This window comes from Ictalurus punctatus, chromosome 29 (genome assembly GCF_001660625.3).
Source record: "Ictalurus punctatus breed USDA103 chromosome 29, Coco_2.0, whole genome shotgun sequence".
Lineage (NCBI taxonomy): Eukaryota > Metazoa > Chordata > Actinopteri > Siluriformes > Ictaluridae > Ictalurus > Ictalurus punctatus.
This window is the reverse complement of record NC_030444.2, coordinates 15218981-15235819: the sequence shown is the minus strand read 5'-3', so window position 1 is coordinate 15235819 and position 16839 is coordinate 15218981. Positions and strand designations below refer to the sequence as shown.

Sequence of the window (16839 nt, the reverse complement as noted above, 5' to 3'; positions counted from 1 at the left end):
GTGGACTAGACTGCAAAATCATCAACATTATAAGAAACTTTTTTGTTTACAAAAAGCCTGTGGATTTTTAAAAAAATGCTACAACACTAAAATAAATCCCCGGATGCAAATCATCTACATCATCATTATACTCATCTGTAAAGGTCACGTTTAAAAATGAAGCATGTAAAATAATGGCTACATGAGGGTGTACAAACTTATGCTCAGGCCAGTCTTCAGGGTTCAGCTACTGGAAAATCCTACAACAGTCTGGGTATAATGATTACTGAAATGACACGAAATAACACACTTTTATTTACAAGTACATAATATTGTATATATCTCACTTGTTAGAATCGTTAGAACCCGGTGTCGACTAAACACGTGTGAAAAAGCCGTTTCATATCAAACGAACATCTCCACTGGTGAGAGGAAAGTGTGTAGAGAGCGTGTACAGACCGAACGCCGAGACAGGACTTCCGCCCAGCGGTCTGCTGAATGTGGGACAGTAAAGACGCTAAGCTAACAGCAAGGGAAGGTCGTGTACAGCAGCAACATCACTACACTGAACACAACATTCTTCACTGACAGTGACATTGAGGAGGAGCGAAACAATGCTGCGGAATATTTTATCAGAAATCAGGACTCTCGGGACTCTTCTTCTCCTGCTGTGCTGTAAGTTTGTGTCTTTCCTTCACAACACAAGAAGCTGGAGCTGTAAATATAAAGAGTTTTAGGAAATAAGTTCGTCGTGAAGAAGGGGAACGTGGATATTTAGTAAAATGTGGAGGTTCCGCGGCTGAGAAACGTTCGAGATCCACTGCTGTAGTGTATGATAATAATATATGCGCTACAGAATAGATCAGACTCCCAGATGTGTAATATTTTCACATTTCTGAGTTCAAAACATCATCATCTGAAATCACAAATCTGGAGCACGGTATAGTTTTAATGGACTGTGTGTGATTATGATTGTGAGTGAAATGATTAATCTGAAGCTGAAGCTGTGCTGCAGGTTTACTGTGTGCGGCTGGAGACGAGACGGTCACACTGCAGGAAGTGGAAGGAACCACTATAACTCTCCATACTGGGATAACTGGAATTCAGAGTGATGCTCAGATTCTGTGGCTTTATGGACCTGAGAAAGCAGAGGAAAAGATATTGAACAGTCAGGTGTTTAAAGGAGAAACTGTTACAGAAATCAGTGAGAGATTTAAAGAGCGACTGCAGCTGGACAGAATCAGTGGAGCTTTAACCATCAGGAACATCAGCAGAAACCATTCTGGAGTTTATTTATTACACGTCATCACTGGACGCGCCTCGTCTAGGACTTTCAGTGTCAGAGTTTATGGTGAGCACATTTTATATTTTCAAACATTCTCATCACAGTGTGTAATTACATTTAACCTCAGTTTGTTCTTCTCTCTGCTCCTGTTTCCTCTCTGTACATAACCAGACACTCAATCCGGGACTTTCAGCCTTTAAAGGATTGATTGTAATGTTTCCTTTGGTGTATTTTCATTTTGAATCTAAAAAGTACATACCAGCCATATTCCTTATTTTAAACCAAATGTACCAAAAGTAATAATCAAGAAAATTACTTAAATAAGAGTAAATAAGTAGTTTGGCGCTAAACAGTTTAAGTAATTCATTTACTAGTTACTTTTTACATGTCTAAAATTGGGAAAAAGTCGAAGTACTTCCTGGCTACACCACGGGAAACGTGTCTCGGACGTGGGTCTGTGATATGTTAGTGTCATGTCCACCATGGACAATCTCCCCCTGACCACCAGAGGGAGCCCTGACTCATGTTCTTCACCTTCTTCTTTTGTTGTCTGGCTGAGTTCCTGTTCGTGTACAGCTGAGTTGTATTTCACCTGATTAGTTTCCCTACTTAAGTTCTGAGTTTTCTCTCTTTAATTGTTTAGCATTTGTTTAGCAGTGTCACGTGTGGAATGTAGGTGATCATGACGCCACTGTAGATAGTGTGGAAATTCACACTATGTAGAATTCAGAAGTTGTGTTACTCTCAGAGCTGTTAATTTTTTAATCTAACACCTTCTGACCAATCAGAATCCAGAATTCAACAGCACTGTGGTGTACAAATGATTATTTCAGAGCAGATTCATCTGTAAGTGATGTTCATTATGCAGTTTGACTACACTCAGCTCTGATTGGCCTTTGTGTATTGATGAAGTTATGAGACTGAACATGGACAGGAAGGAGACATGAAACACTTTTACTCACCAAAGTCCTAGATGACAGATGTTCAGTGATGACGTGTAATAAATAAACTCCAGAATGGTTTCTGCTGATGTTCCTGATGGTTAAAGCTCCACTGATTCTGTCCAGCTGCAGTCGCTCTTTAAATCTCTCACTGATTTCTGTAACAGTTTCTCCTTTAAACACCTGACTGTTCAATATCTTTTCTCCTGCTTTCTCAGGTCCATAAAATCAAAAGGTATTTGTATCATTGGAAAGCTAAGAGTCTTGTGATTCGATTGATATAAACCGTAATGAGATACGATCAAAACAGCAGCTACAGTCTATGACGTTTACATGGACAGCAGTAATGTAATTATTGGCCTTACTCTGAGTAAGATAATAATGTGATTAAGGTGTATACATGAGTCGCTTTTAGAATACTCCTGTCATCTTCCCGTTTTACATGTTATAGAACATAATTACATGAACAGCCCGCGTCATTACGTCACCGCGCCACGCTGTCCGACGTCCCTCCGGAATTTCACGTATCAACATACGGTTCGTCTTCACTATGTGACCGTATACAGTTTTGGGTGTTTTTATTTAATTTTTTACGAACGCTTTAAGTGCGGTTAATTATTTGTCATGCTATACATGCTAATAGACGACAGCTTGACGCCGTGCTGCCCCCTGTAGGCTCTGAGTGGTTTAACATCCTCCAAGGGATTTTGGAGATTTTTTTTTAAATGGCGGGAGTGATAGATGATAGAGGTATTGATGAGATGTTTTAAAATTGCATCACATAGAAGCTTTAATACTGACATGACAATGTAGATTCATCATTTCACCTGTACACTGCTCAGCTAACCTTCATACAGATACACATTTCAAGCTGATCCTAGCTGACGGGACACAACTCTATAGAACTGAGAAGTGTTTCGATCTTTAACAAGAGCTCAGGTACCAAAATGTTTCAGATAAATACTGACAAGTGTTCAGTGTCCCAATCTTCTACCATCTGTAATGCACAACCTCCAAATACACACACAATGTTCAACTATTAACAGAGAAAAGGAAAAACAAACCAGTGACAGTTGTTCTAGTTGGTGCAGAGGTTTGTGGTTGGCTCTCAGTGTTCAGCTCTCCGTCTCACACACGCGGTAAAGGGGAAGTGGTGATGGTGGACAGCCTCCTTATACTCATTTAAAATGTACATATAAGAATAAAGCATGTAAAATAATGGCTACATGAGGGTGTACAAACTTATGCTCAGGCCAGTCTTCAGGGTTCAGCTCCTGGAAAATCCTACAACAGTCTGGGTATAATGATTACTGAAATGACACGAAATAACACACTTTTATTTACAAGTACATAATATTGTATATATCTCGCTTGTTAGAATCGTTAGAACCCGGTGTCGACTAAACACGTGTGAAAAAGCCGTTTCATATCAAACGAACATCTCCACTGGTGAGAGGAAAGTGTGTAGAGAGCGTGTACAGACCGAACGCCGAGACAGGACTTCCGCCCAGCGGTCTGCTGAATGTGGGACAGTAAAGACGCTAAGCTAAGAGTAAGGGAAGGTCGTGTACAGCAGCAACATCACTGCACTGAACACAACATTCTTCACTGACAGTGACATTGAGGAGGAGCGAAACAATGCTGCGGAATATTTTATCAGAAATCAGGACTCTCGGGACTCTTCTTCTCCTGCTGTGCTGTAAGTTTGTGTCTTTCCTTCACAACACAAGAAGCTGGAGCTGTAAATATAAAGAGTTTTAGGAAATAAGTTAGTCGTGAAGAAGGGGTACGTGGATATTTAGTAAAATGTGGAGGTTCCGCGGCTGAGAAACGTTCGAGATCCACTGCTGTAGTGTACGATACTAATATATGCGCTACAGAATAGATCAGACTCCCAGATGTGTAATATTTTCACATTTCTGAGTTCAAAACATCATCATCTGAAATCAAAAATCTGGAGCACGGTATAGTTTTAATGGACTGTGTGTGATTATGATTGTGAGTGAAATGATTAATCTGAAGCTGAAGCTGTGGTGCAGGTTTACTGTGTGCAGCTGGAGACGAGACGGTCACACTGCAGGAAGTGGAAGGAACCACTATAACTCTCCATACTGGGATAACTGGAATTCAGAGTGATGCTCAGATTTTGTGGTTTTATGGACCTGAGAAAGCAGAGGAAAAGATATTGAACAGTCTGGTAACTAAAGGAGAAACTGTTACAGAAATCAGTGAGAGATTTAAAGAGCGACTGCAGCTGGACAGAATCAGTGGAGCTTTAACCATCAGGAACATCAGCAGAAACCATTCTGGAGTTTATTTATTACAGGTCATCACTGGACGCGTCTCATCTAGGACTTTCAGTGTCAGAGTTTATGGTGAGCACATTTTATATTTTCAAACATTCTCATCACAGTGTGTAATTACATTTAACCTCAGTTTGTTCTTCTCTCTGCTCCTGTTTCCTCTCTGTACATAACCAGACACTCAATCCGGGACTTTCAGCCTTTAAAGGATTGATTGTAATGTTTCCTTTGGTGTATTTTCATTTTTAATCTAAAAAGTACATACCAGCCATATTCCTTATTTTAAACCAAATGTACCAAAAGTAATGATCAAGAAAATTACTTAAATAAGAGTAAATAAGTAGTTTGGTGCTAAACAGTTTAAGTAATTCATTTACTAGTTACTTTTTACATGTCTAAAATTGGGAAAAAGTCGAAGTACTTCCTGGCTACACCACGGGAAACGTGTCTCGGACGTGGGTCTGTGATATGTTAGTGTCATGTCCACCATGGACAATCTCCCCCTGACCACCAGAGGGAGCCCTGACTCATGTTCTTCACCTTCTTCTTTTGTTGTCTGACTGAGTTCCTGTTCGTGTACAGCTGAGTTGTATTTCACCTGATTAGTTTCCCTACTTAAGTTCTGAGTTTTCTCTCTTTAATTGTTTAGCATTTGTTTAGCAGTGTCACGTGTGGAATGTAGGTGATCATGACGCTACTGTAGATAGTGTGGAAATTCACACTATGTAGAATTCAGAAGTTGTGTTACTCTCAGAGCTGTTAATTTTTTAATCTAACACCTTCTGACCAATCAGAATCCAGAATTCAACAGCACTGTGGTGTACAAATGATTATTTCAGAGCAGATTCATCTGTAAGTGATGTTCATGATGCAGTTTAACTACACTCAGCTCTGATTGGCCTTTGTGTATTGATGAAGTTATGAGACTGAACATGTAAAGGAAGGAGACATGAAACACTTTTACTCACCATAAACTCTGACACTGAAAGTCCTGGATGAGAGATGTTCAGTGATGACGTGTAATAAATAAACTCCAGAATGGTTTCTGCTGATGTTCCTGATGGTTAAAGCTCCACTGATTCTGTCCAGCTGCAGTCGCTCTTTAAATCTCTCACTGATTTCTGTAACAGTTTCTCCTTTAAACACCTGACTGTTCAATATCTTTTCCTCTGCTTTCTCAGGTCCATAAAATCAAAAGGTACTCGTATCATTGGAAAGCTAAGAGTCTTGTGATTCGATTGATATAAACCGTAATGAGATACGATCAAAACAGCAGCTACAGTCTATGACTACGTTTACATGGACAGCAGTAATCTAATGATTGACGTTACTCTGAGTAAGATAATAATGTGATTAAGGTGTGTACATGAGTCGCTTTTAGAATACTCCTGTCATGTTCCTGTTTTATATGTTATAGAACATAATTACATGAACAGCCCGCGTCATTACGTCACCGCGCCACGCTGTCCGACGTCCCTCCGGAATTTCACGTATCAACATACGGTTCGTCTTCACTATGTGACCGTATACAGTTTTGGGTGTTTTTATTTAATTTTTTACGAACGCTTTAAGTGCGGTTCATTATTTGTCATGCTATACGTGCTAATAGACGACTGCTTGACGCCGTGCTGCCCCCTGTAGGCTCTGTATGGTTTAACATCCTCCAAGGGATTTTGGAGATTTCTTTTTAAATGGCGGGAGTGATAGATGATAGAGGTATTGATGAGATGTTTTAAAATTGCATCACATAGAAGCTTTAATACTGACATGACAATGTAGATTCATCATTTCACCTGTACACTGCTCAGCTAACCTTCATACAGATACACATTTCAAGCTGATCCTAGCTGACGGGACACAACTCTATAGAACTGAGAAGTGTTTCGATCTTTAACAAGAGCTCAGGTACCAAAATGTTTCAGATAAATACTGACAAGTGTTCAGTGTTCCCATCTTCTACCATCTGTAATGCACAACCTCCAAATACACACACAATGTTCAACTATTAACAGAGAAAAGAAAAAACAAAACAGTGACAGTTGTTCTAGTTGGTGCAGAGGTTTGTGGTTGGCTCTCAGTGTTCAGCTCTCCGTCTCACACACGCGGTAAAGGGGAAGTGGTGATGGTGGACAGCCTCCTTATACTCATTTAAAATGTACATATAAGAATAAAGCATGTAAAATAATGGCTACATGAGGGTGTACAAACTTATGCTCAGGCCAGTCTTCAGGGTTCAGCTACTGGGAATTCCTACAACAGTCTGGGTATAATGATTACTGAAATGACACGAAATAACACACTTTTATTTACAAGTACATAATATTTTATATATCTCGCTTGTTAGAATCGTTAGAACCCGGTGTCGACTAAACACGTGTGAAAAAGCCGTTTCATATCAAACGAACATCTCCACTGGTGAGAGGAAAGTGTGTAGAGAGCGTGTACAGACCGAACGCCGAGACAGGACTTCCGCCCAGCGGTCTGCTGAATGTGGGACAGTAAAGACGCTAAGCTAACAGTAAGGGAAGGTCGTGTACAGCAGCAACATCACTGCACTGAACACAACATTCTTCACTGACAGTGACATTGAGGAGGAGCGAAACAATGCTGCGGAATATTTTATCAGAAATCAGGACTCTCAGGACTCTTCTTCTCCTGCTGTGCTGTAAGTTTGTGTCTTTCCTTCACAACACAAGAAGCTGGAGCTGTAAATATAAAGAGTTTTAGGAAATAAGTTAGTCGTGAAGAAGGGGTACGTGGACATTTAGTAAAATGTGGAGGTTCAGCGGCTGAGAAACGTTCGAGATCCACTGCTGTAGTGTATGATAATAATATATGCGCTACAGAATAGATCAGACTCCCAGATGTGTAATATTTTCACATTTCTGAGTTCAAAACATCATCATCTGAAATCACAAATCTGGAGCACGGTATAGTTTTAATGGACTGTGTGTGATTATGTTTGTGAGTGAAATGATTAATCTGAAGCTGAAGCTGTGGTGCAGGTTTACTGTGTGCAGCTGGAGACGAGACGGTCACACTGCAGGAAGTGGAAGGAACCACTATAACTCTCCATACTGGGATAACTGGAATTCAGAGTGATGCTCAGATTCTGTGGTTTTATGGATCTGAGAAAGCAGAGGGAAAGATATTGATTAATCCAGTGTTTAAAGGAGAAACTGTTACAGAAATCAGTGAGAGATTTAAAGAGCGACTGCAGCTGGACAGAATCAGTGGAGCTTTAACCATCAGGAACATCAGCAGAAACCATTCTGGAGTTTATTTATTACAAGTTCTTACTCCACGTCTCTCATTTACTACTTTCAGTGTCAGAGTTTATGGTGAGCACATTTTATATTTTCAAACATTCTCATCACAGTGTGTAATTACATTTAACCTCAGTTTGTTCTTCTCTCTGCTCCTGTTTCCTCTCTGTACATAACCAGACACTCAATCCGGGACTTTCAGCCTTTAAAGGATTGATTGTAATGTTTCCTTTGGTGTATTTTTATTTTTAATCTAAAAAGTACATACTAGCCATATTTCTTATTTTAAACCAAATGTACCAAAAGTAATAATCAAGAAAATTACTTAAATAAGAGTAAATAAGTAGTTTGGTGCTAAACAGTTTAAGTAATTCATTTACTAGTTACTTTTTACATGTCTAAAATTGGGAAAAAGTCGAAGTACTTCCTGGCTACACCACGGGAAACGTGTCTCGGACGTGGGTCTGTGATATGTTAGTGTCATGTCCACCATGGACAATCTCCCCCTGACCACCAGAGGGAGCCCTGACTCATGTTCTTCACCCTCTTTTGTTGTCTGGCTGAGTTCCTGTTCGTGTACAGCTGAGTTGTATTTCACCTGATTAGTTTCCCTACTTAAGTTCTGAGTTTTCTCTCTTTAATTGTTTAGCATTTGTTTAGCAGTGTCACGTGTGGAATGTAGGTGATCATGACGCTACTGTAGATAGTGTGGAAATTCACACTATGTAGAATTCAGAAGTTGTGTTACTCTCAGAGCTGTTAATTTTTTAATCTAACACCTTCTGACCAATCAGAATCCAGAATTCAACAGCACTGTGGTGTACAAATGATTATTTCAGAGCAGATTCATCTGTAAGTGATGTTCATGATGCAGTTTGACTACACTCAGCTCTGATTGGCCTTTGTGTATTGATGAAGTTATGAGACTGAACATGGACAGGAAGGAGACATGAAACACTTTTACTCACCATAAACACTGACACTGAAAGTCCTAGATGAGAGATGTTCAGTGATGACGTGTAATAAATAAACTCCAGAATGGTTTCTGCTGATGTTCCTGATGGTTAAAGCTCCACTGATTCTGTCCAGCTGCAGTCGCTCTTTAAATCTCTCACTGATTTCTGTAACAGTTTCTCCTTTAAACACCTGACTGTTCAATATCTTTTCCTCTGCTTTCTCAGGTCCATAAAACCACAGAATCTGATATGTTCTGTAACACACACATTATTAGGTACTATAGCACTGCTGTATAATGTAAAATGCAGAGTATTTTTGAGTATACTGTCCAGTGTATTCAGAGTGGTAAAGATTAGCTACACATTATAAAATAAAAACCCACTGTATGAAAAATGATGAGATTTTGATTTCACAAAACCACAAATCACATCATCTGAAATCACAAATCTGGAGCACGGTATAGTTTTAATGGACTGTCTGTGATTATGATTGTGAGTGAAATGATTAATCTGAAGCTGAAGCTGTGGTGCAGGTTTACTGTGTGCAGCTGGAGACGAGACGGTCACACTGCAGGAAGTGGAAGGAACCACTATAACTCTCCATACTGGAATAACTGGAATTCAGAGTGATGGTCGGATTCTGTGGTTTTATGGACCTGAGAAAGCAGAGGAAAATATATTGTTTAGTCAGGTGTTTAAAGGAGAAACTGTTACAGAAATCAGTGAGAGATTTAAAGAGCGACTGCAGCTGGACAGAATCAGTGGAGCTTTAACCATCAGGAACATCAGCAGAAACCATTCTGGAGTTTATTTATTACAGGTCATCACTGAACATCTCTCATCCAGGACTTTCAGTGTCAGAGTTTATGGTGAGTAAAAGTGTTTCATGTCTCCTTCCTGTCCATGTTCAGTCTCATAACTTCATCAATACACGAAGGCCAATCAGAGCTCAGACACCTAGGAGTCACGACGTATAAACATCTGGGAATTCGGCTGTGGAATTTTCTTGGAATATGATTTTCTACACTGAGTGGGAATGAGTAAAGAGTTTGGTAAACATGCTCTTTAGATGAAGCTGTTGTTTCTGTTGTATAATCAAACAGTAGCGTCCATTTTGTTTTACAGACTAAAGTGTTTAATCTGTGCTTCTGTTTCTTAGCTCCAGTATCGACTCCAGTAATAATAAAAAGAGAAAATCAAAGTGTGGTTTCCACAGAGGCGTGTTCCCCCCTGTGCACTGTGGAGAATGGAGAAGATGTGACGTTATCCTGGTACAGAGAGAACGAGAGAATCTCCATCACCAATAACACAGATCTCAGTGTTCCCCTCAATCTCTCACTTCAAATACAACACCATGATAATAACACCAACACTTATATCTGTGTGTCTGCAAACCCTGTCAGTAATAAATCATCTTCTCTCAACATCGCACAGCTCTGTGATCATCACTCAGGTACGTCAGAGAGTCTACACTATCATCACTTTGCTCTGGTAATTAATAGAATAATGAATATTCATGTTGGAGCAAATAATTTCCCAACATTTATGTTTATATTATAATGTTTACAGGACAAACTGATCGTTCCCGTTCACTGCTTCCTGTCCTGATATCTGCTGGAGTTTTCCTGTTATTAATAATATCCATACCTGTGTGCGTTTGGCCAAAAAGAAAAAACAACAAGGCAAGAAAAGCTTCTTCTTTCTGTTTTTGTATCTAATATAGTCTTTTTGTTTGCCATGTTTAGTAGAATGAATCTGATTTTTTTGTGTGTCTTCAGCTTCTAATAAAACTTGAGGAACTGACTTACACTGAGGTGAAATTTACAGCTCCCAGTGCAGAGGGAGTTAAAAAGGTAAACATCTAAATAAAACTGTTGAGCGTGATCATGATGTGAAATGCATTAGTGGGTTTAGCAGGGAAGAAAAATCAGGTTTGTTCCACAGGAGTGATAAAGTCTCGCCCTGATTCAGATCCTGAAATATACCGCTGTGTCTTACAGGAAGAAAACCCCAGAACAACGGACGATCGAGAGCAGAACACCTTCGTGCTGTATTCAGGGGTGTAGAGGCTCTCGTAATTTTTTATCTTGAATAGTTGAATTAATTTAGTCAGAAATGGACTCTGTGATATGTAAGCCTCTTCCATGTTTATAACATGTAGACATTAGGGAGTTTGATATTAGAGGAAGAAGATTTCAGACTCTATTGACTGATTCCTGTCTGAGCTAATATTGTTGGTGGTTAAAATAATCAAATAAAAAATGCTTCTTTATATTCACATTATCATTTGAAGTTTCAGTTTTAAAAAAAAAAAAAATAATAATAAAAAAATACATATAAATTGAAGTTTGTTTAGTGCAGTAGACTAATCAATCATATTGAGTTCATTTATTAATGTCACTCTTGTTATTATTGTGTGCCAGAAGCTAATATTCTGTATATGTGTACTATTTTAAACAACGCCCCCCCCCCCCCCCCCCCCCCCCAAAAAAAAAAAAAAAAAAAAGTTTATTCGCAATTATTGTTGGAGTGATGTAATTACTTTACTCAGGAAGTGTGCTCCAGTCTGTGGTAAAAACAGATCCACCATTTTCATGTTTTATGTGCAATACAAACTTTGACCACAAAGTGGCAGCAGAGCACAAAGTTAATCATGACCTGGGTGTGAAGGATTGTGCTCCAGGCAGAACATTCAGAAAGTACGGAACAGCAAGGGATTTTTTCCCCACATATTATCAAGATAAATATGAGATGATTGTTCACAATTTCTGATTTAATTTCCTCATATTTACATCTAGATGTGTTTACAACTTAAAACACACAACCTTTTGTTTGAACCCACTCGTTTTTTTTTCAAGTGCTCAAAAATATTGGAAGAGGTGACTGACAGGTGTTTCTTGCAGCCCAGGTTGATTGTTTAAAGAATTAATAGCTGTGAACATCTACTCTAGGTTTGAGCCCTAGGTGTCACCTGTGCATTTGTTTTTAAAAAGAAAAAGGATAAACCATAATGAAGATCAGAGAGCTGTTTATGGGAGAAAAGCAAGGCAGTTTGAAGCTGAGAAAAATCAATCAGAGGCATTGCACAAGCATTGGGCATAACCCATACAACAATTTGTAATGTCTTATAAAAGAAAGAAATCACTGGTGTACTAACAACAGACATGGAACGGGTCAGCCAAGGAAAACAACAGTTGATGACAAACATTGTGAGCTGTGAAGAAAAACCCCAAAACAACGGTCAGTGTCATCACCATCAACCTCCACAGGGCAGAGTGAAGGTCTCACAATCCACCGTTCGAAGAAGACTTCGAGAGCAGAAATATAGAGGCCGTACCACAAGATGCAAACCACTCATCAGCAGTAAGATCAGAAAGTCAGATTGGAATTCTTAAAGAAATACAGAGATGATCCACAAAAGGTCTGGAACCAAACTGAACCTCTACCAAAGTGATGGAAAGAGCAAAGTGTGGAGAAAGAAAGGATCTGCTCGTGATCTAAAACATACAAGCTCATCTGTGAAACATGGTGGAGGTAGCGTCATGGCTTGGGCTCGCACGGCTGCTTCTGGAACATTCTCACTAATCACACCCTACATAGTGCACTACATGTCCAACACAGAGTCAATTGGGACTTACATACTACAGAGTGAAAAACGGCTATCAGGCATAAATAAATAAATAAATAACCCCAGACAGAACAGATCAACGTGTGTGTGTGTGTTTATTGTTCTGAAAAAACACCGTCCGTGCAGTAGAGACACATAAAACCTCTTTTTGATATTTAAAAGTCATCACAGAATGTAAATCAGAGTCAAATGAGGAGCTGTATTTTACCTTCTCCACCACTGCAGTGTTACTGTTCCCTCTTTTACATGCGGAGCAATAACGTGGACGTGCCTCTCTCTCTCTCTCTCTCTCTCAAAACCCAAACACGTTTTATCTGAGCTGCCTTTCAAACTTTTACACGGGGTTTAATACAAAATCGAAAGTGAAAGAGAAAGAAATAAAGAGCAAGGAAAGGGAAAGAAAGATAGCCTACGCATATGGCCAAAAGAATGAGGATATCTGACCTTCAGTCATATAAAGTCCTTCTCTAAACTTTCACCACAACGCAGAAAACACACACACACACACACACACACACACACACACACACACACACACTTGTCTAGAATGTCGTTGTGTAGCATTGAGAGATTTTCACACCTATTAGACCGTTTGTCGAGTCTCCCAACCACAACGCTTCTTTAAAGAAGGGTGCCAATAATTTGCATTTGGCTGTTTAACATCTGCATGAAGTATAAGAATAGATAGATAGAACATGGATGATATTGAAGCAGATATATATTAATAGTTTCATTTTTAAACCAGGACAATTGTGTAGCAAGAAAGCAAACAAAAACAACACTGTATAGTATTTATTATTATTTTTTACACAATTTTGAAAATTTATTAATTTTTTTTCCAAAGTGGTTTCGGTACGCTAACAGCACACTACTGATTGTTTCACGACGATCGACACGGTTCACATGGTCATGTTATTCGAATGAAAGTTGTGGTCCAGTTATTTCATATTGCACTTTTTCAGCACTTTAGAAAGAAAGAAATATTTGAAAGCAGTACAAGAAAAAAACATCTAAGGCACAAATTATTAGTATTTTTGTCTCCGGATTGTAAACACAATACAGAGACGTTGGCAAAAAGAAAGACGTCTGATCACGCACATACACACACACACAGAACACAGTACAGCAGGCTCACTGTAGAGACGCCAATCATTTCTACAAACTTAAACAAAAAAATGGAAAAGAAGCAAAAAGCTCCTTTTTAAATAAAATTATAGAATTTTCTTCTTCAGGATCAGCGGCCCGACGTTGTCCCCGGTCAGCTCGTTGTGCTTTATGTGTGATTTATCGCAAACAGGAAACTGAAAAAAAAAAAGAAGACAAAAGTAGGCTATATGAAACATTTCACAGCTGATAATAAACTCTGTGCTCTTTTTTAAATGTAATTATAGACTTATTTTTTTCTTTTTCAGATGATAAACCCAAACCCGGTGCAAAGGGGATTTATTTGTATTTATTTTTCTGTCGCAGACTGTAATGTAGAACAGGAAACTGAACTCTAACAGCCCGCTGCGCTGTGATATGCAAATAAACACAACTTCCTCATTTAGGATTTCCCTCGAAACACATTCCTGAAAGTGACGGCGTGAAACAGTAAGAACGAATCAAATTCCATTACCGTCAAATGCACTTTTAAACAAATACAACACATTAATCACATAACAAAATTACAACTGTTCATAATTGTATAATCGTTAAATAATTTGTATAATAAATATCGGGGGTGCCAATACTTTCATTTTCGTTAGCATGGGGGGAAAATACGATATATATAAAAATAAATAAATAAATAAATAAATAAAAACCGGTGTAAAACATTGCTGGTACACCCTGTGTAGTGAGCACATACGATATTTAATCGGAATTTGTAACGGTAATAAGAACACTAAGGAAAGCTGCGATATTTCTGTGTACTTTAGCAGAAATGATCACAGTATCGACGCCGCAGTACCGTCGTGTCGCCCAGCATTAACAGACAACGTCGGATCGTTTTTGCATTTTCAGACAGAAATCTCTATCTGTAAACATTACCATGACAACCACCAACTGTTTATCGTTAAAATTAGCGAAGTTGTGCAGCTACTTGAGCGCGCAGTGTCTGTCGCTATAAGTACTCACGCACCACGCGGCCACATTCGAATAATTTGCATAGCGAATGTGATTGGTTCAAAGTGTTGGAGATTGTTTCGTGACATCGCTCTTACGTAGCTCCGCCCCGAATCAGATTTATTACATAGCGAAAAGGAAAATAAAATGTTACTCAAAAACGCGCAAATCTTTATGAAGTGAATTGATAATGTATTAACGAGATTATACACGAGGTTAAAGAAAGGAAGTTACGCGCTCCTCGGATCGCTACTGCTCGGACGTTCTCCCACCGTTTTGGATCTCCAGCAGCGGCAGTAGCAGACGTTGGTGCTCCTCAGGTCTTCGATGTCGATCTCGTTCACCACTTTCGGGTTCTCCTTCTGGATCTTCAGGTTGATGAGGCAGTCTCTCGGCTTCTTCCTTTTGGGCAGGAAAGGCCTGATGGTCAGGTAACCGAGAAGAGCCAGGATCCCGAGCAGGGGGAGGAGGCGGAGCCACTCTGAAACTGCACACACACACACACACACACACACAGAGAAAAGATACACGGGGGTTAAACCAGAAAAGCAGTCTCGAATCAAATTTCCTCAGAAACATGCCACGGTCAAGTCAATTTGACTGTTTTACACTCATTTTTAAAAATAAAATCCAGATTCTACACAAGCCCCGCCCATTTTCCTTTAGTAAACCAGCATTACACAGCCTTCATTTGCATACCGGAACATGATTGGTTCTTATATTTAATGAAGCCATAACAAACATTCGCATGTTCAGTATTAACTCTCTCTGCGCACTGGACGTGGACATTCACACGTTCCACAAAACCTGGCACAACTTTACAGTGTCTCAGTAACATGACAAGCTACAATGAATACAAGAGAGAAAAAAAGAAACACTGATGAAAGGGCGACTGTTTACAGCTGCAATAACGCAAGTTTAGACAGGATCGAACTCGTTTCATGGACGTTCCACAGCATTAACTATAACAGCATTAACTATAAACGATACTAACACTAAAAAATACTAAAAATCACCCCCAAAACCCTGCCTTCATTTGCATTAACCTCATTTACATATTGTAATTTCCTTTGCTATTGGTGTTGAATATTATCGAACGTTACACTCGTGATGATGTATCATGCAGCCATATCGTCCCCCGTTACATCAATGTATTGCTTATCGGTTACATGTTATAATTATTCCTCATCTTTAAGACAATGGATTTAAAAACAGGCAAAACATTATAATTTTACTTCTGCATTGCACATTTATAAACCTTGGGTGTTTAATCACACCCCGTATTCACCATCCGCAGGATCTACAGGGGCTCACTGAGTATCAGGATCTCTAAAATAACTGACAGGACTCCAATCCAAACATAAACAACATTCCGGACCGGAAGTCATTTCCTAAACGAGTTTTCTCAGAATTAATACACTTGTGCTGAGCTCATGGCTTAAATCATTATTTTTGTGTCATGTTCTTCACATTTTCCAGGTCATTTTCACAAATAAGAAAATAATAATAATAATAAATGTCTAGTGCACCTTTAAAATAAAATAAAATAAAATGTAATAAAAGTTCTTAAAAATACTGTCGTGATATGCAAATACGCGATGCATATTTAATACGTAGGCCATCGCCTCATTTGCATATTTCTAAGCTTGCAGACGTGAAGTTTCATTGTAATGTGTAACAAAATAAAGAAAAGTCAGGATGTTAATGCTGCAAATGAAACGCATGCAGAGGAGAGAGAGTAAAAATGCGCTTTATTTCCTGTCGCTGTGTTGAAAGTACAGTAGAAGTGAAAAGAAAACACACAGCCGCTCACCTGTCAGTTTCGTGAACCCTCCGATGGTGTCCGGAAGCGGTAACTTCTTCAGATACGCCGGAAGCTGAAATTTAATAATCTTCGAAATCGTCTCTAACACCATCTTGAGTGACTCCTTTTTCTGCGTCCAGGTTTAAATTCACACTGAAGCGAGATGCTTCCTGTCACTTTCTATGGCATGTCGTCACTTCCGCCGCGCTTCCCGCGCTCTTTACGTAACTCGGAGCACAGGGACGCGGCGCAAGAACGTAAACCGAGATGGAGAATCAGAGACGGAGGAAGACGCGAAGGAAAACTACCAACCAATCAGCGTCTACAGAGCTGGTCGATTCTGATTGGTTCAGATTTTCAGGCACGGCCCACCTATTTTTTTTCCCAAACGCGATGCTCTGGTTGCCAGGTGCGCAAAATTCAGACCTCTATCGAACTGTTTTTACATCTCTTAACATTCTCACAATAAAATAATATTTGTTTTATTTTTCATATTTTACCTGAAAATACTGGGGATAAATTATTTAATATGGACGATAACATCTAAATAACTAATTTAGTCCAACTTACG

At 39.2% G+C, this 16839-nt stretch overlaps 2 protein-coding genes across 2 annotated transcripts; one reads left to right on the top strand and one right to left on the bottom strand.

Moving 5' to 3' along the window:
• The first annotated feature begins 578 nt into the window (after window positions 1-578).
• On the top strand, window positions 579-11020 carry LOC128629436 (hepatocyte cell adhesion molecule). Its single transcript, XM_053677584.1, has 6 exons — window positions 579-654; window positions 995-1330; window positions 9890-10183; window positions 10300-10412; window positions 10509-10583; window positions 10731-11020. The coding sequence occupies exons 1-6, from the start codon at window positions 594-596 to the stop codon at window positions 10794-10796; spliced, it is 945 nt and encodes a 314-aa protein (XP_053533559.1). The 5' UTR covers window positions 579-593; the 3' UTR covers window positions 10797-11020.
• Window positions 11021-13135: 2115 nt separating this feature from the next.
• On the bottom strand, window positions 13136-16467 carry cisd2 (CDGSH iron sulfur domain 2). Its single transcript, XM_017460914.3, has 3 exons — window positions 16278-16467; window positions 14737-14951; window positions 13136-13659 (listed from the first exon to the last, which is right to left on the bottom strand). Exons 1-3 carry the CDS (start codon window positions 16378-16380, stop codon window positions 13570-13572), a joined length of 408 nt encoding a protein of 135 aa, XP_017316403.1. The 5' UTR covers window positions 16381-16467; the 3' UTR covers window positions 13136-13569.
• Window positions 16468-16839: the final 372 nt, after the last annotated feature.

What these genes read in the sequence shown, in the direction of transcription:
- LOC128629436 (XM_053677584.1), top strand. Translation starts at nt 594, where the DNA reads ATGCTGCGGAATATTTTATCAGAAATCAGGACTCTCGGGACTCTTCTT. An exon ending in TTTCAGTGTCAGAGTTTATG is followed by an intron (nt 1,331 to 9,889) that starts GTGAGCACATTT and finishes TCTGTTTCTTAG; the next exon opens with CTCCAGTATCGACTCCAGTA. An exon ending in CAAAAAGAAAAAACAACAAG is followed by an intron (nt 10,413 to 10,508) that starts GCAAGAAAAGCT and finishes GTGTGTCTTCAG; the next exon opens with CTTCTAATAAAACTTGAGGA.
- cisd2 (XM_017460914.3), bottom strand. Translation starts at nt 16,380, where the DNA reads ATGGTGTTAGAGACGATTTCGAAGATTATTAAATTTCAGCTTCCGGCG. An exon ending in AGGGTTCACGAAACTGACAG is followed by an intron (nt 14,952 to 16,277) that starts GTGAGCGGCTGT and finishes GTGTGTGTGCAG; the next exon opens with TTTCAGAGTGGCTCCGCCTC. An exon ending in GCTGCTGGAGATCCAAAACG is followed by an intron (nt 13,660 to 14,736) that starts GTGGGAGAACGT and finishes TTTTTTTTTCAG; the next exon opens with TTTCCTGTTTGCGATAAATC.